Source organism: Myodes glareolus, chromosome 8 (assembly GCF_982192425.1).
Source record: "Myodes glareolus chromosome 8, mMyoGla1.1, whole genome shotgun sequence".
In the NCBI taxonomy this organism is placed as follows: Eukaryota; Metazoa; Chordata; class Mammalia; order Rodentia; family Cricetidae; genus Myodes; species Myodes glareolus.
In genome coordinates, this window is record NC_142033.1 from 75759486 (window position 1) to 75787252 (window position 27767).

Genomic DNA, 27767 nt, shown 5'->3' on the forward strand with positions numbered 1-27767 from the left:
AGAAAAAGAAAGAAAGAAAGAAAGAAAGAAGGAAAGAAAGGAAAACAATAATCAGTACTCTGCTCAGGGCAGCCCAGGTGATAGAAACTGCTGAGCCCTGTGTGTGTTCACCAAGGGCAATGACTCTCTTTGTTGGTTTTATTTCTGAGTGTAGGTTTCTTTCTTATTTTCTTTCTTTCTTTTAATGATTAAGCACAGACTAAAACATAAAGAACTAGTATAATGGTCTATATACTGCCTAGACTCAATATTCATTAATATTTGCTTCAAATTTTCTCCCAAATAATTTCAAAGTAAGTTATAAAAACACTTAAATACTTCAGCATGCATCAACCCCAAACAAGCAATTTTTTTTTTACATACCACAGATCTTTATAATCTCTAACAAAATTACCAGCAGTCTTTACTGCCATCCAGGCCATTTTCAGATTTCCACAGCTGTCCCTCATGTTGTCTTTTCACTTTAGGGTTCAGTCAGGACTCACGCGGAACATTTGTTGTTACTCACTTATCTGTCTGAAGACAGCCTTTCCGTGTAACCCGGAACTGACTCCATTTTCCATCTTCCTGCCCTTCCCCCCATGGGAACCCATGACTGTGCTTCCATGGTCATGTCTCCTCAGCACCAAATCTAGAGCAACATTCTCCAAAGCTAGTGTCGGTGCTAGAAACCAAACTCTGGTCTTTTAAAAAAATCAGCAAGTACCTTAACTTCTGAGTTGTCCCTCCAGTCCCTGGTTCTTATGTTTTTGAGTTATAGCAACACACATAAAAGTTGTAATTTTTAAAAAACTGTACATTTATGTCTGTGTGTGTGTGTGTGTGTGTGTGTGTGTGTATAAATGTATATATGTATGTGTGAAGGGCAGGCAGGAGGAAGTAAGGGAAGGAGTCGCTTTTCCACAGCATGGGTTCCTATGTCCATATGTTCCTCAGTTGGGTCAGATTTACATCACAAGTGCCTTTACCCACTTCAATATCTTGCTGAACCAAAAATATACTATTTTGATAGCAAGTTCTAGACCAGCCAAGACTTCACTGACTCTTTTTGAAAACACCACCAAATTTGCATTGTACCCATGGACCACCAGTTTCGTTGTTCTGTTGGCAACCTCTTTTTTACTTTCTCTCCCCATCAGTTTGATGTTTTGAAGACTTCAAAGGAGAATCATTAACTGTTTGTTCTTTTGTGACTAGCGTATTTCACTTAGCATAATGTATACCTTTTCCTTGACAACAACATTGGCTCTTTGAAGACATCAGGCTAGTTGTTTTTATTATATCCTCATTCTCAATATGTCTGTTCTTTTTTGTTTTTGTTTTTGTTGTTTTGATTTTTAATTTTTGAGACAGGGTTTCTCTGTGTAATAGTCCTGGCTGTTCTGGAACTTGCTCTGTAGGTTAGACTCACAGAGACCTGCCTGCCTCTGTCTGCCAAGTGCTGGGATTAAAGGTGTGTGCTACCATGCCTGGCTTGTTTGTTCCTTTTTTATATCACTTAATTTTCCTTTATCTGTGTAGTTCTAATATGAGACAGTAGACCCAAAGGGTTAGACATGGAAGTTAAACACTTTGACAGCAGCTTCCCAAGTGCTAATATGTAAAGAGTTTTAATTTTTAAAATGACTTTGAAAAATGGTATTACAGGGCTTGAGAGATGCCTCAGAGGTTAAAAGCACTGGCTGTTTCTCCAGAGGTCCTGAGTTCAATTCCCAGCAACCACATGGTGGCTCATAACCATCTATAATGGAATCTGGTGTCCTGGTGTTTGAACATACTTGCAGGTAGAATACTGCATACATAATAAATAGAGATCTATTTAAAATAAAAAAGAAAAATGGTACTGTCTGCTGAGCGGCATAATACAGTATCTATAATCATAGTGCTTGAGAGATGGAGACAAGAGAATCATGTGTTTAAGCCTGGGCTACATAGTGAGATCCTATTTCAAAAAAAAATTCTTCTATAGCACCCAGACTTGTTTTCATGTGACTGTCTACTTGAAGAGCCATTATAGTGGCCCAGAGCATGGCTCCCCAGGCCAGCAGTGTGACTGGGCTGCTCCCTGTGTGAGGTCACAGTGTGCTGGGGGATGGCACTTACACTCAGAGGTCTCCTCTCACTTCTCACTATGATACACTTGTTTTCTTCCTGTCATTCTGCAGCTGCTTCGTAGGTTCTGGAACCTCTGGCAGTGTCAACTAGAGCAGAGGGAAGAGAGAAAGCAGTCTTCCTCACTGCATGCAGCCTGGACCCACTCCAGGTAGGAGCTCAGCTCAGCCGTGGGCTCTCTAGGGACCCTGGGTAATTCTGACAGGGTTTTCCAGGAGGAAGTGGCTACTCTGGCATGAGTTAGTTTCTCATGCTCAGAAAGGCCTTTTAGCCAGGTGTGGACTAGACCCTAATCTTAGCACTCAGGAGACAGAGGCAGGTGGATCTCTGTGTGTTCAAGACCAGTCTGGTCTACAGAGCAGGATTTAGGACAGTCAGGGCTGCACAGCAAGACCTGTGTGTATCTTTGCTTGCATCTTCTCTTGTGCACGTATCATACTTAGGACTGTCACCTAGAACAAAACAGAAAACAAACAAGCAAGCAAACAATCAAAAAACATAAGGGGTTTATCTTGGTGAAGTTCACACTATAAAGTAATGGCTCCTGGGTGTGGTTGCTTTTGGCAGGTCACGTGGGAGGTGAGATGATGCAATTTGCATTGGCTCTTGTCCACCACTGTATGTGCCTATTTGATCACTACCACTGCCTCCATTCTTCTGCAGGCCCTTGGTATTTGTCCATTGTGACTGGTGATGTAGCTCAGTGCAAAGTGCTTGCTTAACATAGGCAAGGTGAGTTTGAGCCCCTGCACTGCAGCGAAAGATTTTTAAAAAGACCCTGTGAATTTTTAATGTTAAAGGTCAGGTTAGGATGATATTTGGGGCTAGGTCTTCCTGGAAATAAGGAATATCCTTGATTGTTTAGAGCCAGTCATTCTGTTAAATACATCTCTTTATTTAATTATTTTTGTTTTTCAAGACAGGGTTTCCCTATGAAGCAATGACTATCCTGAAACTTGCTCTGTAGATCAGGCTAGCCTTGAACTCACAGAGATCTACCTGCCTCTGCCTCCTGAGTGCTAGGATTAAAGAAATGTGCTGCCTCTGCCTAACAAATACATTTATTTTTAAGTAAATATCTATGAAGAAAAATTACAAATATATAGAAATGGAAATAGAAGTTGCTAGGCTGTCTTCCTCCAGCCGCTAATCCTGGACTCTCTTGTTGCAGAGACGTTCATCATGTTAAATAATGTCTTGACCTTCACCTCCAGTGTCATCAGTGTAACTTGCAGCTACTGGTCCAATTTTGGGGTTTTTTACTATTTATTTACTTATTGTTCTAGGGATCCAGCCCAGCTCTTTTCACATGCTAAGCATGCGTTCTACCACAAAACTGTATCCCCAGCTTCAGAGCATATCTTTAATTAGTCAGTAAGAATCCTAATATTTGGGGCTGAAAAGATGGCTCAGTACTGGAGAGCACTGGCTGCTTTTCCATAGGACCCAGGTCAGTTCCCAGAATGCAGAATGCATGTGGTAGCCACAACCATCTATAACTCTAGTTCCAGGGGACCCAGTGCTCCCTATGGGCACCAGACATACGTGGTGCACATGCATACATGCAGGTAACACACACATAAAATTTATCTTTCTCTTTTTTTTTTTTTTTTGCTGCGCTGGGATTAAACCTAGTTCCTCACACATGCTAGGCAAGCTCTCACCACTGAGCTACATCTATGGCTTGTGGTTTTAAAAGCACACATAAAATTTAAAAAGACAAAAAAAGCCTGACTCAGTCAGAGTTGTCAAGGTGTGCCATTATTCTAAGTCCTGGCATACAAGGCTACGCATGTATCATCGCACTAGTATCACTGTGTGCCAAGAGTCCTGAAAAACCTCGAGGGTGCTGTGACTCCAGGGAGTTCAGGGTGCTCAGGAGGTGTCCTCTCTTAAGTCCCAGACCTACTGTGCTTGGTGGTCTAATTAGGTTCCCAGTGAGCTGCCAGGGGTTAGAGTGTAGTTCAGCAGTGGGTGCTTGCCTGGCACAGGTGAAGCCCTGCAAAATATCAACCAAACAGACCTCAAGGAAATGCTGGGAGTTTAAAACCAGCCAAAGCCCAAGGTCAGGAGACGATGACTTCATGTTAGTAAGTTCTTCACTCCGAGGATGTAAGCAGTAAGCAGTAAGCTCCTGGGGTGCCCTAACCCCTCAGGAAGTAACTGTACCTAGAAGCAGCTGCCTTAAAAACAGTACAGTCTTACAGCTTGACTTAAAAACAGTACGGTCTTACAGCTGACTTAAAAACAGTACGGTCTTACAGCTGACTTAAAAACAGTACGGTCTTACAGCTGACTTAAAAACAGTACGGTCTTACAGCTGACTTAAAAACAGTACGGTCTTACAGCTGACTTGACACCTGGCCGTGCCGACACACAGCTCTCTTGTGCTCTCTTCCAGGGTGACAGTCCTACGCAGATGTGTCAGGGTTTGGTTACGGTATGTGCACCAGAGAAGATGCCAGCAGGTACAGAGCACACCAAAGCAGGCAGCTCGGCACCTACTAGTGGGATTTTCTGGCTTTGGGAAGATGCTTGGGAAAGGCTATGCCAAGAGACCTGGTTCTGCTTTTGGGGTTACTGTATTTGGAGGGAACTGTAAAACCCTCCATCCCAAGTCCCATTCCTTCATTGCTGGAAGACACTGTTGGGGGTAAGGAGTGGCTCCTCTCAGGCTTTTAGGTCCTCACTCACATCCCTTTGTTTTCTGCACCCATCTGTCCCATTCCCCTAACTGCTGGTATTATGGAGTGTGCCACCCTACCTGCCCCACGGAAGAGATGTCTACTGCATACCTGCTTTGTCTTAGACTGTACCTTTATTAAGGGTATAGTAGAATTCTTGCTCCCTTAGACATAAGCTAGGGTAGCAGGGAAGTGTGACTTCCAGGTCATTTCTCACAGTTGGGCACAGGTGTCTGGAATGCTAAATGAAGACTTTGTAAAAAATGTGTGTGTAGTTTGGCAGTGGTGGCACACACCTTTAATCCCAGCTCTTCAGAGGCAGAGGCAGGTGGATCTCTGTGAGTTCGAGGCTAGCCTGGTCTACAAAGTGAGTTCCAGGACAGCCAGGGCTGTTACACAGAGGCCCTGTCTTGAAAAACCAAAAATAAATAAATAGTAAGTAAAAAGTGTGCGTGTGATGTGTGCAGGTGCTTATATGGCTAGAAGAAAGTGTCCCATCCCTTAGAACTGGACTAGTGCTGTTTTGTTTTGTTTGGTTTTTCGAGACAGGGTTTTCTCTGTAGCTTTGGAGCCTGTCCTGAAACTAGCTCTTGTAGACTAGGCTGGCCCCAAACTCACAGAGATCCACCTGCCTCTGCCTCCTGAGTGCTGGGATTAAAGGCATGTGCCACCACTGTCCAGCAACAAGCTGGTTTTGAGTTGCTTGATGTGAGTGCCAAAGAGCAGGAATTGCTCTTGACAACTGAGTCATCTCTTTAGCCCCCAAATGGGAGATATTGACGTCAGACTGACACTTAATAGGGATGTTGGTGCATTTGATGATGATCCATCCTTGGCAGTGGGTAAGAGGATGACACAAGCTACATTCCCTCGGTTGTTTTGGCACTGTCCTCCTTCCCCTGTCAACATCATCTGCTGCCACCATCAGACTGGCACATTTGTGGATAGAATGGGAATGGGAGTTAAGGGCACAGATGTTTCTTAGCTCCTCTGTCTCCATCGCTGCCCTCTGTCATTCCTGACTCTCTGTGTGCTTCTGCCCCTTGCTGTACCTGTAGTTCTCTGTAGCTCACGATCCTGTCAGCTTAGGTGCTCTCTCAAACCCTTGCTTGTCACTCTGCATTAACATAGCTGTGTGCTAACTTTTCTTTCCAGTTAACCTGAGCTGCTGCTTCTTTTGTTGTTGTTTTTTTTCTGAGACAGGGTCTCTTTGTGTAGCCCTGGCTGTCCTGGAACTCACTCTGTAGACCAGGCTGTCCTTGGATTCACAGAGATCCACCTGCCTCTGCTTCCTGAGTGCTGGGCTTAAAGGCGTGCACCATCACACCTGACTAGCCTTAGCTTTTTTTTTTTATTGCTATTTATTGAGCTCTACATTTCTCTGCTCCCCTCCCTGCCTCCCCTCCTTGTCCCTTTAACCCTCCCCCAAGGTTCCCATGCTCCCAATTTACTCAGGAGATCTTGTCTTTTTATACTTTCTACTTCCCATGTAGATTAGATCTATGTAAGTCTCTCTTAGTGTCCTCATTGTTGTCTAAGTTCTCTGGGATTGTAGTTTGTAGGCTGGCTTTCTTTGCTTTATATTTAAAAACCACCTATGAGTGAGTACATGTGATAATTGTTTTTCTGTGTTTGGGTTACCTCACTCAAAATGATGTTTTCTAGCTCCATCCATTTTCCTGCAAAATTCAAGATGTCGTTATTTTTTTCTGCTTTGTAGTACTCCATTGTGTAAATGTACCACATTTTCCTTATTCATCCTTCGGTGGAGGGGCATTTAGGTTGTTTTCAGGTTCTGGCTATGACAAACAAAGCTGCTATGAACATAGTTGAACACATGTCCTTGTGGCACGATTGAGCATCCTTTGGGTATATACCCAAAAGTGGTATTGCTGGGTCTTGAGGAAGATTGTTTCCTAATTTTCTGAGAAATCGCCACACTGACATCCAAAGGGGTTGTACCAGCTTGCATTCCCACCAGCAGTGCAGAAGTGTTCCCTTTTCCCCACAACCTCTCCAGCATAAGTTGTCATCAGTGTTTTTGATTTTGGCCATTCTTACAAGTGTAAGATGAAATCTCAGAATTGTTTTGATTTTCATTTCTCTGATGACTAAGGATGTTGAACATTTTCTTAAGTTTCTGTCAGCTATTTTAGATTCCTCTGTTGAGAGTTCTTTGTTTAGGTCTGTACTCCATTTTTTTTTATTGGATTATGTGATCTTTTGGTGTCCAATTTCTTGAGTTTTTTGTATATTTTGGAAATCAGACCTCTGATGGTTTAGTGAAGATCTTTTCCCATTCTGTAGGCTGTCGTTTTGTCTTGTTGACTGTGTCCTTTGCTTTACAGAGGCTTTTCAGTTTCAGGAGGTCCCATTTATTAATTGTTTCTCTCAGTGTCTGTGCTGCTGGGGTTATATTTAGGAAGTGGTTCCCTGTGCCAATGCGTTCAAGTGTACTTCCCACTTTCTCTTCTATAAGGTTCAGTGTGGGCTGACTTTATGTTGAGGTCTTTGATCCATTTGGACTTGAGTTTTGTGCATGGTGATAGATATGTGTCTATTTTCATTCTTCTACATGTTGATATCCAGTTATGCCAGCACCACTTGTTAAATATGCTTTCTTTTTCCCATTTGATACTTTTTGCTTCTTTATCGAAGATCAGGTGTTCAAAGATGTGTGGGTTGATATCTGGGTCTTCTATTCAGTTGCATTGGTCCTCTTGTCTGTTCTTATGCCAGTACCAGGCTGTTTTCAGTACTGTAGCTCTGTAGTAGAGTTTGAAGTCAGGGATTGTGATGCCTCCAGAAGTTCTTTTATTGTACAGGATTTTTTTTTTGGCTATCCTGGGTTTTTTCCTTTTCCATATGAAGTTGAGTACTATTCTTTTAAGGTCTTTGAAGAATTTTGCTGGGATTTTGCTGGGCATTGCGTTGAATCTGTAGATTGTTTTTGGTAAGATTGCCATTTTTACTATGTTAATTCTGTCTACCCAAGAACATGGGATATCTTTTCACTTTCTGGTGTCTTCTTCAATTTCTTTCTTCAAAGATTTAAAGTTCTTATCATACAAGTTTTCCACTTGTTTGGTTAGGGTTACTCTGAGATATTTTATGCTATTTGTGGCTATTATGAAGGGTGTTGATTCTTTGATTTCTTCCCTAGCCCTTTTATCATCTGTGTATAGGAGGGCTACTGATTTTTGGTTGTGAGCCTAGCCTTTAACGGCTGTGCCATCTCTCCAGCCCGGGCTACTGATTTTTTTTTTTTGAGTTAATCTTGTATCCTACAACATTTCTGAAAGTGTCTATGAACTGTAGAAGTTCTTTGGTAGAATTTTTAGCCTTAGCTTCTTAAGGGTATGGCCTGCCTGTCTTAGCCCAGCACAGTGCTCACCAGATGAGTGTTGATTCATTTGCATGGATGAGCTGACTTTGGCCATATCAGAATGCTTCTGGGGCTTATCTGGAAGCTGGGTGTGGTGACACACACCTGTAATGCTATCACCCAAGGGGTAGAGCATTGCTGCCAAGTTCAAGGGCCTTTTGATTAGTGAGGTTCAGATCAACTCAAGCCTATCTCTTTATGTAGTCTTGGCTGTCCTGGAACTCACTATGTAGATCAGGCTGGCATCAAACTCAAAGAGATCCACCTGTCTCTTTGTCCTGAGTGCTGGGATTAAAGGGGTGCACCACCACACCCAGCTCATGGTACATTTTTCACCTAGATAATTGGCAAAGATCAAACATGACATTTCTTACTTGTATGAGAAGCAAATCTTATATCAGAAGAGTGTAACTCTGAACATTCATTTGAAAAAAGTAAATCACAAAGGCCATTTGTCATTTTGTTTTAGTTACTGCAGGCCAGAGCAGATGACCATTTTCAGCAAAGAGCACTGCCTGCCGCCTTCCATATATGGTACGGACTTTGGCGATGGCGCCAGCACAGTCGAGTCCTGCACACAAGAGCAGTGCGTTTTCACAGGTATGCTACACAGTTAGTTTCTGTCTGGGACAGAGAGCTCCAATCCAACTCTGCAAAGTCTATAATGCCATGACTTCGCTTCACTGGTTTCCAAACCCCCAGTCCCTGGTTCCTCTGGGTTTCAGTAATGAGACCCTTTTGACCTCATGTAGCAGGAAAAAATCAGTCAGTCTTACCCTGGGAAGATGTTCGTCCATCTTTATTACAAAACAGCTTGTGTCTATGCCTCTGCACTTGTTTCATGAGCACTGTCTGAGTTTGCTATTAGTGCTGTAATGAGAACTTTGATGGAGCCTCACATTGTGTAATTTCCCTACAGTATTGTGCTCCTATTCTATAAGATATGGTCTTTTGGAGTCTAAGAACAGTGGTTCTCAACCTGTGGGTTGTGACCCACTGGAGGGATCAAATGACCCTTTCACAGAGGTCACCCAAGACCATCAGAAAACACAGATATTCATATTACAATTCATAACAGTAGCAAAATTACAGTTATGAAGTCGCAACAAAAATAATTTTATGGTTGGGATCACCACAACATGAGGAACTGTATTAAAGGGTGGCAGCATTGGGACGGCTGAGAGCCACTGTCTTAGAACCATAGTCATGTACAGAGTTATAAAGGTCAAGGAGCTGAGGGGTATCAGAGCCAAACCAGCCTCGATTAGATCAGTTTGTCTTTCTTTGTAAGTGCTTTACTTTTAGTCAGTTTTTCTCATTTTCGTGTGTTTAGGGAGACATTAGAGAAGCAAGTATTTGCTATCTGGCAGCAGAAGATGTCTCAACATCGAGAAAACCGCTTGGCTGAGAGAATGGTGTGTAGCTCTCTCTTTGTGTGGGTTCTTGCGTGTAGGATCCATTTAAGCACTTGTCCTGGCCTGCTCTTCAGGAAGCTGCACAAACTCCAGCCTACCCTGCCAGACTCCTGCCTGGTGCTCCTGAGCCTGGGAGGATCTGGACATTCACAGGCAGCCTGGGGAAGCAGTTCTTTACTGGTCACAGATTCTCCCTTAGCCTCTGATCTGCTCTCCTCCTATCCTGTCTCAGGCTGTCCTGCAGGCAGAGCAGCAGCTTTTGCGGAGGTCCTGGTTCCTATGGCACCAGCAGGCAGCAGCATGTCACCAAGAGCGGGAGCGGCAGACCATGGCCTGTGCTCACCACCACAGCAGGATGCTCAGGAAGGCTTTCTGCATCTGGAGGGAAAGTGCCCAAGGATTGAGGACAGAGTGAGCAGCATTCTACTACAGAGCCCCTCCCACCTCGGGCCAGCTTTGGCAGCGGCTTCAAGTGCCCACCCATAGTGTTGTGTCAGCTGGGGCTGGTCATGTGTCCCACAAACAGTATGAAACAGGGACAGCACCTTTGGCTTCATCATTGTGCTCTCATGCTCAGAAGCTACACCCTGTTTTCTGCCCAGAATCCATGTAGAGTGACTGTGGTCAGTGGCCACATAGAGTAATGAGCCCATCAGGTGGCTGACCACTGGCTAGTGGGCAGGTTGTGGCAATTTTTACCAGACCACAAGACTACAGTGGGGAATGCTTACAGCCCCTGTGTTTAAGGCAGAGATGTCTGGCCTTGAAGCCATGAGGTTGCTTGCAAAATTTTGAATCACTATGCCCTTTCCTGGAAAGGCCCAGGTCATTAGATAGCTCTCACTCCTAGGGCTACAGAGGGGAGTCCTGAGGCCCCTGTGGTCTAGACCCTGCTGAGCTTCTTCTGTTTCCCCATAGGAGGATAGGCAGGGCACTGGCTGCACGCTTCCACTCAGCAAGGCTCCTGCGTTGGTCCTGGAGCATGTGGAGTGAGGTATGGTTTCAGCATGGGCACAGCCTGAGTGTGGCTTTTGGATAGGTGGAGCTGTTTGTCTGCATGACTCAGAGCAAGCAGATAGGCTCTTCCACAGTTCTTCTGGTCAAAGGCACAGTGGGGCAGTGCAAGCTCACTTTGTGAGGGATTGACTCAAGGTTTCTTATCCTTAATGTGTCCGGTTGCTCTTATCTGAACTTACTGTAAAGATCCTGGTCTGGCATTCACATAAACTCTGCTAAGGGTGTAACATTGAAGCCAGCCCCTGTCCAGCATTTCCTGTTGGACACTTGCTCATTTGATACCCACCAACCCCTAGGGAGATAGCTGGATGGATGGATGAATGGATGAGACTGAGGCTCAGTTAGTATATCCCCCTTATGTGAGCTCTCAGAATGTAACATAGAGTCAGTGCTGCAGTGAACCTCCCCCAGCCCCAGGGCCCACAGTACCCACTCTTTCCTGTGCACAGTGCCTGGCCCTGAGGACAGAGGAGCAGCGAAAGCTGAGGCGAGCGGCTCTCCACAGTCAGCACACCCTGCTTCATAGGGCTCTGCAGAAGTGGCTGGTAGGAGCCAGAGCTTTCTTCCAGGTCTCCCTGCTTGGGGGCGGGGAGGTTTCGGCAGTGTTCTTTGTTCATGTGGCAAGGCTCAAACAGAGCAGTACCCAAAAAAGTGCTGCCTGGGGTACCAGCCTTCCTGGAAAGCTGGTTTCTATGAGTCTAGCTCGGAGTTGGACCTTGTGGGACATTACAGTGGGGGTGGGTGCTGGCCTTGGGATGGGCTTTCAACTTCTCCATACTCTTTAGAGCTTTGGGTATGGTAGCCACTGTGGTCAATGCACCGCTGAGGCTGACTTGTACAAGAAGTATGGCTGAAGGGTGGCCTTCAGAGACCTCCTCATCTCCCACAGACTTACCAGAACAGGGTGAGGAATGTGCTGCAGGAGGTGGCAGCCAGGGAGAGGTGGCACAACAGGCAGCTGCTGAGGTGAGTCTCCAGTGTGTGGGGGGGGCAGTTCTGCCCCAGGCCGTGCAGACAGCTGCCTAGTCTGCTCAAGTGGGAGTTCTGGCTTTCTTGCAGCCAAACTGTTCTGCAAAACAGTTTGCAAAAAGTTTTGCATTTTCTGGCTCACCTCAGCATATCCTGATCTCCTGCCATGTGCAGGGTAACCTTGGAAGACAGCTGAGACACTGAGACACCTCACCAGAGGCCCACATAGACCCCACTTGTCCTATTCCTCTGAGCGTTCTTTTGTCCCTGCCTCACACCTAATATCTTGTGCCTCTTGAGGCATTATTTCATGCCCACTCCTGTGTGGAGTCTGCAGTCCTCTGTCAGCTCCCAGACAGTCCCTTCCAGCTGCCCCTCTAGAGTCACCCCATGAGGACCATCTCTACCTCTCCCCATTGGAGGGTCCTATAACCCAAGCTCTGAACTCACCCTTTTCCAGGTGGACAACCCTGTTCCTTTTCCCTCTGCATTTGCTCTGCTCATGCTGTTCTGGCTGAGTGTAGGCTTGGACCTTGTGGACTTTAAGCACTGCCACTCCTGTGCAGTCCCACAAAGCTCCATGTAGTCCCTCAGACCAGAATGAGAAAGCAGGCCTCTGGCAAGTAGGCACTAGGGTTCATATGCTTCTTATCTCAATGTGAATCACCTGAATTGTTGCCATCTGGTTACAGCTGTGTTGTCTTTATCTCGAGAACTGAAGACTCAGTGATGGCCTGTGTACTGCTGGGGCCTAGTCTGCCTAGTACCTAGCACAGAGCTGACACTGAGTACCTTTTGTGGGGGACAGTGGAACAGGTGCTCTGAGGCAGAGCCCTTACTCAGAAAGGAGTAAGGGGGTTCACAGAAGCCTCCCAGACCTCCAAACTGGGGTCACTGCTCTCACCTGGCCCATGTCTTTGCAGATGGGCATTACATTGTTGGAGGGAAAACATCATGGCCCATTTGGATATGGCCAAAAAAACCTCCCAAGCAAGAGCCCAGTACAACAGGACCCTATGCTCCAAGGTAAGGTACAAACTGGTCACCAGGAAGCTTGGGAGTCACATCCCAGCAGCATGTGGTGTTGGCACTTAATAAGGAACTCTCAGAGTGACATGCATGTCTGTAGGTACTGTAGGTTTGTTTGTACTGAGTTAGGAATCACTGTTCTTTAAAAAAATAATGTCATATAGAAAGCAAACTAGTTCTTGCCAGAGCCAGCACTTACGACGCCTGCGCAACATTAAATGTTGATAAAGCCTGGAGGCCACTGAGATTCAGTGTCCTTGTTGGAAGAGTACCAGATCTTACTGACTGGCCCTGGAGGCTTGCTAGAAAGCATAGAGCCAGAACCAAGAAGTTCCTGGTCACCCATAGTTTGAAATGACTCAGACCACCTCGCTGCCTTGGCTGGGGTAATGTATGGGAATACCCTGTTGGCTCCATGCTATGGGTGAGCATGGTGTCGGGACATAATACAAAGAAGTGGTTCAGACAGAAACAGTAGCAGAGGCAGGCTATGGGTCATGGCTGTTCAGAAGAAAGCAGATTGTGCATAGGTCCACCTGCTGGTGGCCATGTAGTTCCTTGAGGAGGCAGCAGCTGCATTTGGTAAAGGCTGGCCTCTTAGAAATGCTCAAGACAGCCTGGTTGGCCCCTACCTTGGGAGGAGATGATCAGATCTAGTTGGGTTTAATGCTCCAAAGAGAGAGGCCACTCAGCTGGGAGTGGGGTATTATGACTATGAAGCTTCATCGGGCTTCCTGACTTCTTTAAATGTGTTTAGTGGTGCTGGGGAGATGGCTCGTGGTTAAAAATACATGCTGTTCAAATCCCAGAGTACAACCTGAGTTCAAATCCTAAGCTCCCAAATAAAGTTGAGTATGGCTGTGTGTGTCTGTAGCCCTGTCCTACAGCTGGAGTAAGCATAAGAGGTTCTGAGAGCTCATTGTCCAGACAATCCCAGAGAGCGTCTGATAGGAATGAGATGGATAATGTGAGGAACACACTGGACTTGTGGGTCTTCTACACCCACACATATGCGCATATACATATATGAATACAACACCCCTCCACACAGAGTTTTGTGTTTTGTTTTGAGATGGGGTCTTACTATGTAGCTTTGGCTGACCTAGAGCTCACTGTGTAGACCAGGCAGGTCTCAAATGCACAGAGGTCCACTGTGCAACCAAACCCCAGTCTTTGCTTCCCAAATGCTGGGGTTAAAGGTATGCACCAGCGCACACCGCCCCACAAAGGGCTTTGTTACTGGATTTCCTGTGTAAGAAAGAATTAATATAATGCATAGCAAATAACAATAGGATTATAATCTATGTAACTTCACTTGTTGTGGCACAGTACAAAGTTTAAATCCTGACAGGAAAGTGTCAGGCTTCCTGTGAGAGACCTGAAGTCCCAACCCAGACCTGTGTGGGTGGCTGGCTGTGAGAGCCAATGTTAACTGCTCAGTCATTCCTCACAAGGACCTCACACACACACTGGTCACAGTATATCCTTGATCTCAGAATGTGAACTGATCACTCTCTTTCCCTGCCTGTCCGTAGGTCCTGGTGCAGTGGCGGGAGGTTACATCAATGCAGATATATTACCGAGAAAAAGAGGCAGCTGCCCTCAGGGAGGCCCGGAAAGCACTGGCCAAGGGTAAGAGAGACCTGTAGGAACAAACATTGCCAGAAAGAGTATGAACATAGGACTTCCCAAGGTTCCATGTGCTCTGTCTGTGTATGTTGGTTCCCTGACACTCCCATGGCTAGGAGACTTCAAAGAAAACCTGATATTCTCAGTGTTGGAGGCTCTGAGGGAGAATACCTCCTGGGTTCTTCTACCTTCTAGTTGTTGCCCTTCTTGGTCCTCCATGGTGAGATATATATTATATATCATATACACTTACTAAGTGAGCTTTAAGATAATAAATAGTATCCAGCTGGGTGGTGGTGGCACACATCTTTAATCCCAGGACTCGGGAGGCAGAGACAGGCGGATCTCCATGAGTTTGAGGCTAGCTTGGTCTACAAAGTGAGTTCCAGGACAGGTTCCAAAGCTGCAGAGAAACCCTGTCTTAGAAAAGAAAAAAAGAAAAAAATAATAATATTATCTAAGTCATACCTGAGATGCTGAGAATCTGGTACTCATCCTTGAGGCTAGAACTCAATAGCCAGAGTCAGCCCAGAATAGCTGTGTCTTACTGGGGTGGGGCAGAAAACAACAAGGTGGTTATGCATCCTATAAGGTGGTGTGCCTCAGTAGGTCCATCTGGTGTTGGGAGCCCAGCAAGTTCCTTGAGAACTGCTTATCCCTAGTCCATGAAAAGGTGAAAATGCTGATTTTGCTGTGAGTGAACGACCTAGAAGCGAAAGCAGCAGCAGGGCCACCTCTGAAGGACTTGCCCTAAAAGGGGGTCCTGGGAACAGGGACTTAGGAGGCCGAGCACAAAGTACCATCTATGGGAGGGGATGCAGTAACATTTGGGATTCAGTGTCTTGTTTTGGAGAGGGGTTTCTCTGTAGTCCTGGCTGTCCTGGAACTTACTACTGTCCTGTAGACTAGGATGGTCTTGAACTCAAAGAGGTCCACTTGCCTCTGCCACCGGAGCGCTGGGGCTAAAGACCTGTGCTCATTGTCTTGTCTGATCTTAAGACTTCAGAATCTCTGCCACACTTTGTTAGAGCTCAAGGGAAGACATCCTAAGACATAGGCATAGGATTTTACGGCGTACAGGCTCCTAGTCCCAGCATTCGGAAGGCAGGAAGGAGGCCAGTTTGGACCACATAATTGGAACCCTTACTCCCCCCATTTCTTTTCTTTTTAAGATTAAAATTATATAATTTCTCCTTTCCCTTTCTTTCCTCCCTCCAAAACACTGCTTGCTCTCTTTCAAATCCTGCCCTCTTTTTCCATTGTTAGCGCGTGCATGCACACATGCATGTATGCACAAACATAAGCACACGCTAAATGTAACTCGCTCAGTCTGTAGAAGGCTACTTGTAACTTGTTTCCAGGGCTGACCACTTTGTATTGGATAACAGATTGGTGTGCTCTTCCCTGGGGAGGACTGTTTCTCCCACTGTCAGCATTTCTTAGTTTTCTGTTGTTCTTTGTATAGGGTTGAAGCTTCATGGCTTTTCCCATTCACTTTGGCGTATCTATTGGTGTCCTTTGTTCAGCTCACATTTGGGCAGTCATGTTGATAGCTTCTGATAGGACTAGGAGACAGTCACACAGCAAACTCCCTGATCAGTTGGTTCTTAGAGTCTTTTCTCTCCCTCTTCCAAAATGTTCTGGGGCCTTAGGTGTGGGAGTGTGTTCCATCTGTTGCAAGAATTTTCTTGATTGGGGTGAGATCCTTTACTTTTTAAGGCAAAAAAAAAAATTAGACCAAAAGTCACCACACTTCCTAGTCTGACTTCAGAGGACAGAGGGGTCCCTGCTGCTTCAGTATGTTTTTTCATCTATAAAATGGGGCTGTAGTACCCCCTTGTTGAAGTTGTTACTTAGGGATGGTATAGTTGTAGCTAGGGAAGATAGGTACACTTAAAGTTGTATCCAAGACATGGTAAAATGACTGGTCTCCAGGTCATGACTGCTGCCTTCTCTGACTGTGAATGGGTCCAGAAGCACCTCCTGTATCAGGCATCCCCAGGCCCCAGGACAAGGTCTACACAGTGGGCCCAGAGAGTCAACACGGCCAGATCGTTTTATCGCTGTCCTGGTCATGTCTCAGGCTCACTTGACTTTCCTCTCTGAACTTTTTATTTCCTGCTTCATAAGAGGAAGCTGTACCCTCTCCAAGCTTCGGCTCCGGAGGAAGTTCTCTTTAGGGATGGTGGGTCTGCTCTTTCCACATGCCTGTCAGCCCTTGGCGTGGCTCTGTGGGGCCTGGCACACCTTTGGTGACTGCACAGGTATGCAACTCTGCGACAGCGCTTGGGGATGCAGCAGCAAAATGTTCTGGTTCCAGTTCCCAGAGTGCGAAGATGACCCGACCTGGCCTTACACCGAGCCTGTGGTGTTTTTTTCTCACAGAAGGCTGGATGTCACCTCACATAACCTCTCCAACTGTCTAGTCCTTCCCTGCTACAAAGTCACTTAGGAATGAAAACCCTCTACAGTTGTCAGCTACTTTACATCTGCTTCAGGTCGGCTCCGTGACTGGTTTCAGCGCTGGCAGTTATGCAGCCAGAGGGAGGCCCAGCAGAGATTCCGGCTGGAAAGAGCAGCTCAGCATCACCGCCAGCTGCTGCTGAAGGAAGGAATGGCTCGGTGGAAGGCGTACCATCTGCGGTGTGTCAGGAAAAAGGTGGGGCAGGTGGTAGTACTTTCCAAGCTCTGCCTGAGTCAGGGTGTCTTCCGGAGGGGTCTCCAGACAAAACTCTAGGCAGCTACTAGTATGCGTGCTGGTGCCCTGGGATTCTGTGGGAACAACGCTGCGGGAGCCATTCTGAGCAATTACTGAAGGCAGGAGTGGCCATCCTTAGATCAAGTGTGCGTCAGGAGAAGCTGGCTTAGAAGAGAAATCTGCTTTCCCCTAGCTTTTCAAATCTGGGGAAACTATGGAACCATTAGGACCTCCTCACCTACGTAGGAGCCTGTGGATCTGGGACAGCTCTTGGCAGGAGGATGTCCACCTGGGTGGAGCCTCATCATGAAGCTGCCCCAGCAGCTGGGCTAGACCAGAGTAAAATGGAGTCTGACCCCCTGTGTGTTTACTCTCCCCAGCTCCTGCAGAGGCAAGCTGCTCAACTCCTGGTCCAGAGACTCTGTCGGGCCTGCTTCTGCCAGTGGAGGAAGCAGGTAGGAGGAACCTGCTGCAGGCTTCTTTCCTGCAGCCATCTCAGCCCCACATTAGATCAGTCTTAAATACCATCTTTGTCCGAGAGCTCCATCCTTGTGTCGTTCCCCCCACTCCCCGCCACTATCTGCTTCATTCACACACCATTTATAGACGGTCAGTCTCTTCAATCCAGGTTTCTCTCACAGTGTCATCTTAAACACATTGGAATAATATCCAAAAATTAATGTGAAATGAATTTCAGTTTTTGTTGTGGTCTTGATTAAAAAAAAAAAAGTGTGGGGTGGTGGTGGCAGCACTCGGGAGGCAGAGGTAGGTGGATCTCGGTGAGTTCGAGGCCAGCCTGGTCTACAGAGTAAGTTCCAGGACTGCCAGAGCTGTTACACAGAGAAACCCTGTCTCGAAAAACCAAAAAAATTCCAAACCAAACCAAAATAATAAAAAAACCTCAGAAGGTCACACACATACACATTCTGCTCAGTAAAACCAATTTCATAGGCCATTCTTGCTCTAGGCTGGAGAGCCTCCCAGCTCCGCTCCTAGCTCCATAGCATCCCTCTGGGAACCCTGCTGGCTCCTTCCATTCACCCCTTCTGACTGCTCTTTGCATTCCTCCTTTTTTCATTCCATTTATTTCAGTCCATAGACGCTGAACATATTGAATATCTCAGATGAGGCCAGGACCTGAACCCTTCCTAGGAGGGTCGATGCTTTAGCTAGAGACTGGTGAGCTAGGACTGGCCATGGCTGTGTTGCCTGTGCATTCCTCTGAATAACCCTATCTTTCTGGCCCACAGCTGGAAGCCAGGAAGCAAGAGCAGTGGAGTACAGCCCGGGCCCTATGGTTCTGGGCCTTCTCACTGCAGGCAAAGGTAATGGTTCTACAACTCCCTGGTTGCTGCTGCCTTCAGGGGCAGCTCTGTGATTTGGTCGTAGGAGCCCAAATGGAAGCCTGAGCCTCATCTCTTGCTGTCTTTTCTACAAGGTATGGACTGCATGGCTGGGATTCATACATGAGAGGAGGAGGAAGAAGGCACGGCTAGAACGAGCTGTGCAAGTTTACCACCAGCAGCTCCTGCAGGAGGGTGCCACACGGCTTCTGCGCTTTGCAACTGGTGTGAAGGCCTTCCGCCAGCAGCTACAGGCCCGGCAGGAAGTCCAGGTATGCTGGGGCTGCTGGTGAGGAGCTGACAGGGCAGGGCAGGAGCTGATGAGAAATTGTGTTGCAGGCTGCCCACAGCCTACACTGTGCAGTCCGCCGCTGTGCTGAGCTCTGGAAAAAGAAAGTACTTAGTCCAGGCAGGATGTCTCAGGCACCAGCACCCATCGCATTCAGCAGAAGAGTGACATTTAAGGATTCCTTTCTCTCTGGAGTTACTGGTGAGGCTGGGGACACCACCCTGGAGACCAAGAAGTTGCAAGCTCCTCCGTCTCAGGGAACCCTGGGCAGCTTGGCAGTAGCTGCTGGAGAGCCCTGCCTCCTAACGCTGTGAGTGGCTTGTGCCTCACCTCTGCCTCTAGCCCTAGCGCAAAGACTGGGAGCATACATGAGGGACAAACACCCTGGGAAGGGTCAGGTGAGATTGCCACAGCCTTGTCACATCAGAGCTGCTTAGAGGCCTCTCTCTGTCAGGCCATCCTTTCCAGGGCAATGGGGAGGCAGTGGAATTTCCCAACTTCTTTGCAGAAAAGAGACTGTTGTCCATCCCCTGTGACGTCTGCTTTTCCCTGTCTTATGGTACTCAACAGACTGTCAAGCCTTCATGCCTTGCCTTAGGCCTGCAGTTACCTGCTCTTTTCCCACCTCCTTGGATGGCTTCTCTCAGCCCTATGCATACCACTCTTGCTGAGGCAGCTGCCATTCCCGGAGTAACCAGCACTGAGACTCATAACTCACGATGGGCTGAGTGTACTGGGCATCCCCCATCCAGAAGGGCTCTGTGCCCTTCTGATGGGCAGACACCATATTGTAACTTGCTGTGCAGGTCGAAAGAAAGAGGTGCAGCTCCAGCATCCAGGTGGGGGTCAGTCAGACTGCCAGGGTCATGCCTGTATTGTCTAGGCTCAGGTCTACCCCCATGCACATACTAGCCCTTGGCCAGAGCCTTGTTTTGCCTGGCCTCCCGTCTCTCTGTAAAATGACAAGGTCTGAAGCTTAGCGAGATTTCAGGTCCCTCTGCAGACCTTTTCAGTCCATGAACACATATTTCTCTCCAGCACTGAGACCCGCTTATCACGGAAACAGCCACGACGTCCATCCTTCCTGCTCGACCGTTTGCGGAGCCAGAGGTCCCCAAACCTCTGGTGCACCCTTGGGGAGCAGCAGTAAGTTAAATGGTTGTGAGTCCCCAAAGGCACTATATTTTGTTGAATATGTGGCCTCTTTAATCCGGAGAAAGGTTTCATGGTGTAACCAGTTCCTACCTTCCTTCCACTCAGGTTAGAGAAGCCTCTGGAAGATGGTCAAAGCATGGCACCACCAGGAGGCCTTTCCCTGACGAGGCCCTTCCTACCTGTGGTCCTGCCAAATGTCCCTGGTTCAAAACTGCCCCCTACTTCAAGTCCAGGCCTAGAGCTATTGCCTCCTTCTTCCTTCATGTCCCATGGGGTGGGAGACACTGCCACGGTGAGTCTTCCATTGGGCCTTCATTTGCTCTTCTTGTTACCTTCTTTCTAGAATATCTTGGTCACTTGACAAGCTTGGGGACCTTACACTCCAGGCCTAAATCAGTGGCCAGTCTGCTAACACCCCAGCCCTTGAGAAATGTCTTGTGGTGGGACAACCAGAAGAAGCTTACAGGCAGACTCTTAGCAGGGCCTCTGGTCTTGGGGGACAGGTGGACGTGGAAGCTTGAGTGAGAAGAGGAAGAAATTGAGGGTCTGTTCCAGCGTACCGTGTCTGGCCTGGAACAGGGACTCAGAGCACCAAGTGGGGGCAACCTCACTGTGGGATGATAGTCTGCTGGGGACAGGGAGTGGAGGGAGGAAAAGGAGTCCAGGAACACTTAGGGAAGAACTCTTTCACTAAAAGGAAATGGGTGGGGCCCAGCATCTAGTGAGACAGTTGGTTCCTTTTACTTATCAGATGTGATAGAGACCAGCACTTGGTTGTCTTCAAGGCTATGAGTGTCCACAGTGCAGGGCAAAGGTGTCACCTAGGAAGGCACAGAAAGCACACAAGGGTGTGCTCCTGAGACAGGTGGCAGTACTGAGTCAGCTCATAAGAAGGTGATGCTGACTGGGGAGGGGTGCAGACAGGAAGAGGCAGTTTGTTTATAAATGGCTGGTAATAGAAGTGACAGACACCTAATCCCAGCACTTAGGAGGTAGAGGCAGACAGAGAGCTCAAAATCAGTCTATGCTACACAGCAAGCCTCAGTTTTCACAGAAGACTTGGGGCGCTGGAGTGTGGGATTGGGAAAGCTGCCGCGCAATACCCTTCCCCACTGAGGCCAAGCTTAGCTTGGTAGCTGAGCCTAGTGGGGTGAAAGGCTGGGTAAGGGCAGAAACTGTCTCTGTTCCTGGGGTAACACTAAAAGTTCCCTTACACAAGGGTGGCACTCAACAGTAGAGATTGCTTGTAGGACTTCCCAGCGTGTCACCTTCCAAAACAGGTAGAGCAAGGCTTTGTGTGTGCTGGCCAATCACCCTATCGCTACAAGAACTGTGGGCAATGAACTGGGGACGGGACTCACTTTGGGAAGGGTCCCCACTAGCTTCGTTGCTCAACATCCACCCTTTCTTCCTCTACAGGTGTCAGCAAAGCCCACCATCCCTAGACCTCAACCTCTGGTGTGCCCGTCCCAAACCAGAGGGCCCAAGCCCCATCTCTTCCTCCCTGGGGATTTCACAAGCACCAGGACTGGAACTGGTTATGGTTCCGAGGTTGCAGGTGAGTAGGTCAAAGCACTGGGGCCACCCTCCCACCAAAGTCCTACCAGTCTCCCTGGTGGTTCTAAAGAGGATAGTGAGCAAGGTCAAACTCATCTTCCTGTTGGTGCAGGCCACACAGAGCTTGAGGCTGAGCTGGAGGGGATCCAGCAGCAGTTACAGCACTACCAGACCACCAAGCAGAACCTTCGGTGAGGCCCACCAGCTGCCCTGGGACCTGTCTATGTGAATAGACACGGGAAGGCTTGGGAAGGCTTGGAAAGCCAGGGGGTTCCACTTCCCCCAGCAGATGCTGGGACCCCTTGTTACTCACTCCAGAGGGTTGAAGTGAGTTTCTTGTGGCATCGTTATCCTCTCCAGAAAGGGCCAACTTGGCTTCACCTAGGGTTGGAAGCCCTGCTTTCCATTTGGAGGATATGTAAAGAAAGCAAGACTTGCTTATTCTGTTATCCGCCCAACAACCATGATTGTATACTGAGAAGGTACAGACAGCACAAGCCTGGGTTTTAGCTACACCCAGTGCTCTGGGGCCTGATAGCATACAGCAACTTTCAGAGAAATGAGTGAAAAAGTCTGGTCCCCTAGAAAGGGACGGGAAGGGTCATTTTTACATGGGCCTACCCGAGTTGCTGTTTGCTGGGAAAGACAGAAGTATTGCTCTCCTCAGCCACTGCAGGAGCCTAAGTAGGGCCTTCCACACTGTGTCCACCCTAGCCCTTTAGTATTAGCCAGTAGCCTCTTCAATCCAGAAGGGGCCCTCTTGAGGCTATGCCAAGAACCTGGCCTGACAGGCAGCAGGTGTCCTCATCCCCAGGTCATGTCAGCGACAAGCCAACAGCCTGCGTAGGTGGCTAGAGCTAAGCCAGGAAGAGCCCAGGCCGGAGGACTGGGATCTAGAACAGCAGGTGAAAAAAGAACTGGAAGAGGTAAGACCCCCGTCAGCCCCAGGGCCAGCCCCCGGCTGTGCTTCCTTCCAGCCTGCCTTGTCCTCCCCGGCCCCCAGGTGGAACTACAGATCCAGCAGTTGGCTGAGGAGCTCCAGGCCCAGCGCCAGCCCATTGGTACATGCATTGCTCGTGTTCGGGCCCTGAGACAGGCTCTGTGCTAGTGGGCTTGCCCCTGGAGGACAAGTGCTGACCTTCACAAGGCCATAGACACCCTCCCCCTCATTTAATAACAGAATACAAAGTTACAATGGTTTGGGGATTTTTTTTATTTCAAAATGTCTTGCAATTAAATGAATTACTGTTCAGAAGTCTCCTACTTTTCAAACAAAATATTGTACTACTGATACAGTTGAAAAGTTCAATGATTTCTCCTGCAGGAGAAATTCATGGCATCCCTAAGATCAACATGAAATCTGGCCTTGTCTCTACCACTGGCTTCCCCATGGGTTGCATACCTGGCTGCTACTTGGAACAGGTTTTGTAGGCGCTGACCACCATACCCTTTGCCTCCAACACAGCCCCTAGACCAATAGCAGCATGTCCCTACTTCCTGCAGGGCTGGGCCTCCCTCTACCTGCCCCCTCACTCTGTACACTACCCGGCAAGTCAATAATCGGTCTTGCCTACCAGCAGAAGAACTCAGCCAGCTCTGGAAGGTCAGAATCATTAGTCACTGTCCTCAGAAGATACTGGCAGAGGCTAGGTCAACACATTCAACAACATAGAAATGGTTTTACTTCAGCAGCAGAGGGGTGGGTTTGGGAGCAGAAAGCAGTTGTGAAGGCCATGTGGCCTGCTCTAGGAAGAGGGTGGATCCACAGCCTGTGCCAAGGAAGCTAAATCAGAAAGAACAAAGGGGCTGACAGAAGAAGACCCTGAGACAGGTGGGGGGAGCAGCTAGGATGTTGTAGCACATAACCGTTCTCACAATACTCAGCCAGAGATGTAGCATCTCCGACTTAAACAAAATTAAAAAAAAACAAAACAAAACAAAAAAACCCTCAAAGTGATTGTGAGGTCAAATCATACCCACTCTGTAAAGGGGCCTAGATCCCAAACCTCTCCTCTGCACCTCTGGACAAGCAGGAACAAATCATTCAGGTCCTACCAGGTCAGCCCCCAGAGTGCCCCACCCAGACAGCCTGAGGTGCCTCTGAAGACCCTCATGCTCCTGTGTCGAAAAGATCCCTTGGCAGTCACAACCAAGAAGACTAGAGGGAGCCCAGTGCTTCCCCAAAGCGGATCTTCTGCCCTGCCTTCAGTCTGAAGTTGAAGTCCTTGGGTGCCTCAAAGATGAGCACAATAGTAGAGCCCAAGTTGAACTCGCCTAGGTGCTCGCCCTTGCGCATGGGAACACCCTCCTTGTTGGCATGTGTTACAAAGCTCAAGTCATTGTAGGAACCCTTGCTGTATCTGGGGCTGTTTGTGTGCAGGTCCTGGGGGCAAGAAGGAAAAGGTTAATTAGCCTTGTTGCCTGTCCTCAACCCCGCCCAGCTCAGAGAAGGTAGCAAAGATGGCATCCTAGGGCAAAGGCCTATCACCAATCAATAGTTCCAACATCTGCTGAGACAGACTAGGAGGGGTGGAGGAAGAGGGTCAGACCCAACTTCTGTCCAAGCACAGAAGCAGTCATAGCACCAAAAAAGGCGGAATGGGGAGGGTACCAGATTTTCTCATCTAAACTAACTCTGCCTTCTACATGTTCCATCTTTGCCTCTGACCATGGCTCCTGAGTGAGGTTAGGTCTCTCACCTCTCCAGCCATCTCCAGGGAAGAGGGAGGCTAAGAGGCAAGGGTGCCTACAGAGCAGCTGCTCAGCAGAGCCAGGTCTGGCCAGAGCTGGAATACCCCCTCCCCAAAGATCTGGCTGCACAACAAATGGAATGGCTGAACCCAAGAGGTTTGGCCTGTAGGTTCTGCTCACTCGGTCAAAGTAGATGCGGATAGAGCCCACATTGGTGGCTCCCACTGCCGTCAACGAGAAGAACCCATGTTTCCAGTCGCCAGTCAGGACCACACGCTCATTGTGACAGAAGAGCTCTTTGATCCATCGAGCCATGCCAGGGTTCACTGACATCAAGGAACCTATGATAGGAAGATATAAGATAGGAAAAGCTACTTCCTGGTGTGTTCATGCCAGAGTGACTAAAAGCCATAGGGATTCCACAGACTAAGTGTCATTCCAAATTCCAAGCATGACCCCAGGTACTCTTGCTGATAGCCAGCCAGCCTCAAGTAGCCATCTCCTGGCCATGACAACAGCCAAGAGCCCAATCTTTTCAAGACACGAGGCCAAGGACCTCTAATACCCACAGAGGCAGCTCTCACCTTCAGCAGCCCTGGGCCTACCTGGGAAGTGACGCCGATGTGAGACAGTCCAGTCGGTAGGGGAGTGGAAGCAGTGGTAGTCTCCAGGGGCCAGGTAGATGACACAGTGGTAGAGCTCATTCCCTTCCCGGGTGACCAACTGGTTCCTGAAGGAGTCACGGGAGGAGGCTGTGGGGTGAAGCAGAAAGAAAGCCTGGCTCTTTGACGAGTTCCAGGTGCCATTCATCCCACAGTGAGCACCTGGTACACGAAGGCTCCGGTGAGGACTTCTGGCTGCATGCCTGTCTACTGCCCCAAAGCTTCCCTGGCCTTTGTATTCCCTCGGTCCCGTATGCCCTTTCTTAGCCTCTGATGTCTATCCCAGCTTCAACCCCAAATAAGCAGTGACCCACCTGGAGGGAAGGGTGTATCCTCTGCATAGGCTCGAGGGCCCAGGAATGACTCCAGAGAGTAGGTTACGCCCTTTACCTGCTCCACTTCACAGTTCTTCACCTGCCCAAAGGTGAGGATCTTGCCATCTGATGGGCTGATCTGGAGGGAACAGAGAGGCTTGATACTAAGTGGAGAGCTTAGTCCTCACCTTCAGTGGCTCCCTTGACACCGGACCTGCTAAGCACCCAGGGAGCCCCAGCCCAGGACATGCTGACACTGGTGGACTACAAGACAGAGGGCCACAGCTAAGAAAGGGCTGCTAAGCCTGGCTTAAACAAAGATCTCATTTCCTAATGAAGAATGGAGACAAGGGCCGGCCAGGCCTTACCACACTGTGCAAGCCACAGACAGGCCGTGCCTGAGGCTTCAGCTTACGCCGGAAGAACTCGCTGAGGTTTCGGTAGTGGTGCAGGTCCTCCACAGCAGCCTCTGTCATGTTCACTCCAAAGGTCCAGATATACAGGCTGTACACCGGCCTCCGCAGCCAGTATGGAAGTTCCACCTGGTTCAGGCGACCCCAGGCACGTGACAGCAAACGTGTTGGCACCGACTTGTACAGAGCCACCTGCAGGCCACAATACAGGAGGCTGAGTTGGTCACAAACTGAGAGCTATCCCACATTCCCATACCCCCACATGAGAAAGAGAGAGAGAGAGAAAGAGAGAGAGAGAATACCTAGAGAAGCCACCACAGAGGCCCAAGTGCTCAGGCTTGTTTGTGAAGTGACTTTCTCAGAAGGAACCAGACTATGTTCACCAAATACTCAAACAAGGGCTAGATATGCATATAGCCTGGCTTATTTCTTGCTATTTCATGAAAAGGTCAAAGAGCAGATGCCTTAGTCCCAGAGGTGGAGACTGGACCAAAGAGTATTGGTTCTTAAAGATGGGGGACAGAAATGAACCTGGTACAAGCCTGAAAGTCTTATCAGGAGGCATGCTACCTTTGTCCTAGCTGACTGCCCATGCTCCATACTACTCAAGAAGGCAGCAGGAGGCTCTCAAGAGCAAGGGGTAGGCCCATAATCCAGAGCATCCTCTTCATAGGGAGCAAGGATGGTGTTCTCACTCCCAGATCTGAAATATCACCTTGACATGTCTGCACCTGAGCAAGCCTATGGGCTCTCAAAAAGGCAGGAGACTTCTTTTTGAAAACTTTCTGTTATCCCTCTATGGAGCCCCAGGAGATAAGTACCAGTCCTACTGCTGGGCCAGAAGGTACTGCAGAGCTCTTGAGCTTCTGCTGCCACCTCTGTGTATCTAAACACAGCAGAGTACCAGCTCCGGTAAAGAGAAGTCATTTTACCAACTTCCAGCAGTCCTCCCCCATACTAGTGTCTCCTGGCTGATGCTCAACCACTTGGACAGAGCAACACTGTCATGTCCCCAGTCTATGCTCTAGTGTCTAGTATACTCGCTTGGACTCCTGTGATGCCTACCTAGACTACCAGTGACCAAGAAGCAGGGCCGCCTCCTTGGGGTCAGCCTGTCAGGAAGCTGAGAGCAAGAGAGCCCTCCAGGCATTAGTTGTCCAGATCCTGCATGGGGAAGCCACCTGTGCAGTCCTGAGCTTCTCAAGCATGTATTCACACGAGCAGGCCCAGCCTAGTCACAGTCTTCCTAAACTGCCTGCTGGTGTCCAGATTTTACATGGATTTTCTTACAATCACCTCTCTGCTTCTGCCTGTAAGAGTGACATCATTTTCTGATTGATCAATGTGTTCCTTCCAAAACCAGGGTTCCCACCAGTGAAGCTGTAGATTGTCACATGGTCAGCATCAAACAACCTTCTCACACACATCTACTTCTGAGAACTTCCCCTGTCTTCCCTGTGCCTTGGGCCATGGCCAAGAAGCCTATTCACACTTACCCTGCTCATGGGCCTCCATCCCACCCGGCTGAGGGGCCTGAGGGCACCGAAGGGCAGGAGGTAGTAGAGGATGGTCAGGGGCCAGGAGCGCAGTTTCAGAGCAGGTCTGGACATGCAGCTAAGCTGGCCTAGCCTCCGCCGTAGGGCCAGCTGGGGGAAGTGCAACCTGCAGGACACATGTTCACACATGGCCTGGTTCAATGCCTATGTCTGAGAGAATCTGAAGAGTAAACCCCTCAGCCAGTGCCATTCCTGCCTCCCCATCCCCCAGTAAGCTGCCTCTCCAATGGAGCCAAAGAGTTCCAGCAGGCATTCCAGTGCCCATTTCATTCCAACCAACCCTGGTTCTGAGTTGGGGACCTGGCTACCTGACTTGTGGGCTCATTTCCCAGTGTCTCCCACCTACCAGCTGATTGAATAGGAGCCAACAAGACAAAGACAGTTCAGGCCCAACTCCTGGACACCTCTAAGGTAGAGAATCCTCCAAGTATAGCAGAAGCCCCAGCAAAGGCCTTGGGGACCCAGAATGGAAAGGCAAGAGAATCTGCCTTATACCTGCACCCTCCTATGCTAAGGACGGTTGCGACCCAAGGATAGTTCTGTCCTCACAGATGCCAGAAAGACTGAGTCTATTCGAAGCAGGGCACAAGACTGAAGAGCTATGAGCCTAGCCAGCTGGACCACATCATTGTGGCACCTGGGAAAACCTTCAGATCTTTTGCTTCCTCTTCTGCTAAATGATAGGACCTAACTGTGGCTCCATCTACCTATGTCTCTGGGTCAGGCTCTCCAAGCCTTATCCACAGAGTTAGAAGGACAACACTACCTAGTTCCAAAGCCGCCTCTCTACTCTGCTAGAGCCAGACATATGACCCATGGGATCCATCACTTTTAAAAGTTCATTGTCTT

At 48.4% G+C, this 27767-nt stretch overlaps 2 protein-coding genes across 16 annotated transcripts in view; one reads left to right on the forward strand and one right to left on the reverse strand.

Annotated features, from left to right (window-relative positions):
• Window positions 1–22537, forward strand: part of Sfi1 (SFI1 centrin binding protein) — a 55406-nt gene extending 32869 nt beyond the window's left edge. For 3 of the 6 annotated variants that reach the window (XM_048450006.3, XM_048450007.3, XM_085692141.2), the window contains 21 exons: window positions 2166–2263; window positions 4514–4580; window positions 8651–8781; window positions 9515–9596; window positions 9829–10007; window positions 10515–10590; window positions 11063–11158; window positions 11503–11579; window positions 12506–12608; window positions 14147–14243; window positions 16739–16899; window positions 17319–17393; window positions 18189–18263; window positions 18377–18553; window positions 18621–18880; window positions 19609–19716; window positions 19831–20017; window positions 21145–21283; window positions 21395–21473; window positions 22097–22208; window positions 22286–22537. In XM_048450006.3, the coding sequence (XP_048305963.3) occupies window positions 2166–2263; window positions 4514–4580; window positions 8651–8781; window positions 9515–9596; window positions 9829–10007; window positions 10515–10590; window positions 11063–11158; window positions 11503–11579; window positions 12506–12608; window positions 14147–14243; window positions 16739–16899; window positions 17319–17393; window positions 18189–18263; window positions 18377–18553; window positions 18621–18880; window positions 19609–19716; window positions 19831–20017; window positions 21145–21283; window positions 21395–21473; window positions 22097–22208; window positions 22286–22390 (2484 nt within the window). In that variant the 3' untranslated portion in view covers window positions 22391–22537. Of the gene's footprint in view, window positions 1–2165; window positions 2264–4513; window positions 4581–8650; window positions 8782–9514; window positions 9597–9828; window positions 10008–10514; window positions 10591–11062; window positions 11159–11502; window positions 11580–12505; window positions 12609–14146; window positions 14244–16738; window positions 16900–17318; window positions 17394–18188; window positions 18264–18376; window positions 18554–18620; window positions 18881–19608; window positions 19717–19830; window positions 20018–21144; window positions 21284–21394; window positions 21474–22080; window positions 22209–22259 lie in introns of all 6 variants that reach the window. The other 3 variants (XR_007235056.3, XR_015002777.2, XM_048450005.3) reach the window with 3 other exon arrangements.
• The window catches only part of Pisd (phosphatidylserine decarboxylase), a 50103-nt gene continuing 44807 nt past the window's right edge, over window positions 22472–27767 (reverse strand). For 9 of the 10 annotated variants that reach the window (XM_085692142.2, XM_048450015.3, XM_048450013.2 and 6 more), the window contains 6 exons: window positions 26859–27024; window positions 25318–25554; window positions 24950–25088; window positions 24579–24725; window positions 24154–24314; window positions 22472–23665 (listed from right to left, as the gene is read on the reverse strand). In XM_085692142.2, the coding sequence (XP_085548268.1) occupies window positions 23441–23665; window positions 24154–24314; window positions 24579–24725; window positions 24950–25088; window positions 25318–25554; window positions 26859–27024 (1075 nt within the window). In that variant the 3' untranslated portion in view covers window positions 22472–23440. The remainder of the gene's footprint in view (window positions 23666–24153; window positions 24315–24578; window positions 24726–24949; window positions 25089–25317; window positions 25555–26858; window positions 27025–27767) is intronic. The other variant, XM_048450009.3, reaches the window with a different exon arrangement.